At 43.8% G+C, this 4,017-nt stretch overlaps 1 protein-coding gene across 1 annotated transcript; it reads right to left on the bottom strand.

Annotated features, from left to right (window-relative positions):
* Positions 1 to 1,791: 1,791 nt before the first annotated feature.
* On the bottom strand, positions 1,792 to 3,627 carry LOC125191378 (phospholipase A1-Ibeta2, chloroplastic). Its single transcript, XM_048088924.1, has one exon. It carries the CDS (start codon positions 3,585 to 3,587, stop codon positions 1,992 to 1,994), a length of 1,596 nt encoding a protein of 531 aa, XP_047944881.1. The 5' UTR covers positions 3,588 to 3,627; the 3' UTR covers positions 1,792 to 1,991.
* Between the last annotated feature and the right edge of the window lie 390 nt (positions 3,628 to 4,017).

Genomic DNA, 4,017 nt, shown 5'->3' with positions numbered 1-4,017 from the left:
CTGTTGGTATTTGGTTTAAATATATTGAAATATGAATCAGATCAATAGAATCGATAAGACGGTTCCGATCCGGTAATAATAAACCAAGCATCTCGCATCCCTACTACCCACAGGCTTATACGATGCCATTTTCTTTTTCTTTCTTGTAAAGTTTACTGCATTTGTCATGATTATTAAAAGCTATAAATAATATCCCATGGATTTGGCTGAATACACTGTGTGGAACATGCACATAATGGTTTTGGAAGATCTCATAGTTAGCATAGAGGATCAAGAAGAATAATGTGAATCCTTGCACATAGACCATACAATTGTTTCTCAATACTTGTTCTTATAGCTAAAGTATAGACCAATTACTCAATCTGCAAAAAGTTGAGATAAATCATGGATTAAAAGACAAGGAAAATGAAGAATGTGTCATGAATAAAAGAACCCCATTAGCAAGGGCGTAGCTAGGAATTTTTACATATGGAGGAATTTTAAAAATTTTGAGGAGGGGCATTTAGTAGAAAATTAAAAAAATTTAATTTAAAATATGCATATACATACATACATACATAGGATGGAAAATAAGAGGTGGGGCAATTGCCCCACTTTGGAAACATGTACCTCCGCCCATGCCCATTAGGATCTTGGACCTTTAAAAGAAGATGAAGATAACCATCAGGTAGTCGGGTATTTTCACCAAAACAACTCACCTACAATGGTTCATTCCACCATTAGCAACACATAGCTAGTAAGCATAAGCTACACAAGAGCACTCAAGTAACCACCAAAGATATGCTTCCTTCCAAAGGAGAGAAAACACTAAAAAAGATTTAAAATATTGTTCAGTAGTATTCTACAAAATGTTCACTGCAAGAGGTGAAGCCAGGAATTTACAAATGGGGGCCCAAATTTCAGTTAATAATTATGAGTACTTTTTGTTGGAGGCATTTGGTGAAAATAATTGTAGCATCGTCAATAGGTTTTGCATGAGATCGGAGGTATTTAGAGAAAATGAATTAAAGAATTTGTAATAAAAAATAGAGATAGATACAATGGTGGTTGTTGAGAGAAGCAACGTCAGCATCGAAAGAACTAACGGTGCCGAAAAATGAAAATGGAAAACAAATACTTTCTCCGTTCTTTGTTAGGCATTTTTCGGATAAGAATTTATGGAGTAGTGTGTTAAATGATAAGGAATAAAGTAAGAGAGAGTCACTTTTTTGCCAAGAATAAAAGTGACTCAATTATCTTAGAACTTCACAAAATAGATAAATAGTAACTCAAGTAATATGGAACGGATGGAGTATGTAAGAGAATGGAGGTAGTAAAACAATCAGTAAAATGAAATATACATAGAAAAACAAGTATATAAAATTTAGAATTAATTTACAGAGGAAAATTTTGAGTACACGAGTTTGTTTTTGAAAGCTTTTTGGACCGAATAACCCGTTGGATTAGGATTAGAGTTGAAAATTTATAATCCAAAAAATTCATAACTCGAATAATCCGCACCCAAATAGCTCGACAACCCGAGTGGATTGGACCGAACCTGAACGGATTAGCCCGATTAACATCCCTAAATTCTTGAGTGAATGGATATTAGCCAATAAACAAAAGTTTTCATAAAAATAAATGAACCAACTTGGTGCGTCTATATCACAACTCACAATGACCCTATCCGCATTTAGGTCAACATACAATTTTAGAGCATCATAAATATAAATGGGATGTAACTTTAACCATTTATTTCAAAACTTTAATCATTTATTTCATAAATATATCAACAAGTGACGCTTATAAATATTGGTGGAACAAGCAATATGTTAAGATCGTGAAAAGTTATCACAATTGTCCGCCACATTCAAGGTAGGCACTACTCTTAGTTTGGTAACATATGCGAGCAATTTCAAAATTAAGCACCCATTTAAAAAACTAGTTAAATTATTTCAAATTTACAATGAGCGCCATTAATTAATTCCACCATAATCATAGCTAATTGTTGATCAAGATGGACTTGGCAAAACATTAGACATAGCCATTCCACTTGTTGCGTGCACATTGTTCAACCTCAAAGCCTTGGCCTTGCTCGTGTACAATCTCTTCACATTGGATCTTTGCTCATTCAATAGTCTCCACAAACTTCTCTTAGCATTGGACCGAAACGGGCAATTGGACGCCAAAAATCCATCGACTAAATGCAGATACGCCTCCAAGTCATGGCAGCACGCGACATCGGCATCGGGTCTAAGAAACGGAGACATTTTGGTGTCCACTCTTAATTCCGTCCCGACGTGCGTGTACGACCACGGGAGGCTAGCGTCGAGGGCGTCGAGGAGCTTCCCTCCGGCGCCCGTTGCGCGAAGTTTCTTGTCGAGATCCTCGTTGACGAGCATCCCGGGCACCCGAGTGACAAGATCTTGCGAATTGACGACGCGCAGGACTTTGACGTTGTTGGCTTGGAGGCGGTTGGCGAAGCCGCGGTTGCCTACCCGTGGGCCGCCGAAAGAGAAGACCGCGATGGGCGGGACGTCGGGGGCGCACGTGCTGAGCTCGTTGCCGACGAGCAGCGCTAGGGCCGCGCCGAGGCTGTGCCCCGTTATGGTTATGCTTAGGCTCTCCCCTTTGTATTTCTCCATTAGGCTCTTGATCTCTTCAACGACTGACTCAGCCAGGCTGGGCACGTGCTCCCCACGTGTTGTCAGCAAACTTAGAAATCCGCATTCCACTTTGGTTGGCGGAACTGCTCCACTATCTTCTGTTTCGTCGGGAAGCGGGACGAGGACGTCGCGCACGTTCTCGGCCCACTCCAGACACGTGGCGGTGCCGCGCAGGGCGATCACGATGTCCCTCCTGCCCATCCGCTGGATCTCCCTGCGGTCGTCGCACACCGCCACGTACCCGACCCAGCTGGAGCGCTGCGTCATCCAGCCGAGGTCGGGCGCCACGTCATCGACCCACTTGGGCAGGCCGACCGAGGCGGTGGCGTAGAGGCTCCGGGTCATCCGGTAGGACCGGTCGGGGAGCGCCACGTGGCGGGGCCACTGGGTCTCCTCGGGTGACGTGGCGGGCTTCGAGTGGAAGCCGTGGTAGGCGGCCTGGATGAACTCGCCGCACCGGACGACCTCCCGGCGGAGATTCTCGTCGAGCGGGTCGAGCATGCCGGCCCAGTCGTTGCTGCCGTGGTACTCGCGCCAGCGGCTGCCGAGGCTGTTGCGCGGGGAGTACTCCGCGGACTTGGACAGCAGCCGCTGGAGGCGGTTGAGGTGGCGCGGAGACATCTCCTCCGCGGCCTTCATCTCTGGCCAGACGCTGGCCAGGGTGAGGCCTTCCAGGATGCCTCTGGAAGCCGGGGCTTCCGCGTCCGGCTCCGGGTCGGGCGGCGGATTCGGATTGGGGTGAGATAATGATTGCTTTTGGAGGAGCCTTTCTAAGTTGGAAAGATGCTTCTTTGTCATCTCAGTTGATAAATTCTCCGGCTGTTTTCGGGCCGAGACCCGTTTGAAGGGGTTCAGAGGTGAGCCCGAGCATTCGAACACGGCCCGTCTCACCTGAAAAACTTGTAGATTATGTGCAGGAAGCGTTGCTCCGATTTGCATCATGGTGAAGATTCAAAGGTGAAACGAAAAGAGAGATGCAATTGGGATCAAGTGGTGTGTGAATAATGAATGAAGGTTTATATAGATGTGAATGTTTAGTTAATGCCCTTCTTGTTTTCAAAAATTACAATGTGGACCATATGTTAAATTTATTTGGACTTTTAAATTCAGGTTTGTTTGGTGGTTGGTCAGCCTGTATCCGTAAGAAAGAGAAATTGAATCTAAAATTAAATAATGATGGGATCTCTATCGATTATGAAACATTTTTATTCTATCAAATTAATGACGAAGATATATGAGAAAATCGTCATTGATCTATTTCTAAAATATAAATGGGATCCATCATTTAATCAACCAAATCCATACTCAATCCATGCATCTTGACATGTGGAAATACACATGTTAAGTTTTAAGTTTATGGTGGTGTATTTGG

This window comes from Salvia hispanica, chromosome 5 (genome assembly GCF_023119035.1).
Source record: "Salvia hispanica cultivar TCC Black 2014 chromosome 5, UniMelb_Shisp_WGS_1.0, whole genome shotgun sequence".
Classification (NCBI taxonomy): domain Eukaryota; kingdom Viridiplantae; phylum Streptophyta; class Magnoliopsida; order Lamiales; family Lamiaceae; genus Salvia; species Salvia hispanica.
Note: the sequence above shows the minus strand (reverse complement) of the source record. Positions and strands in the feature narration are given on the sequence as shown.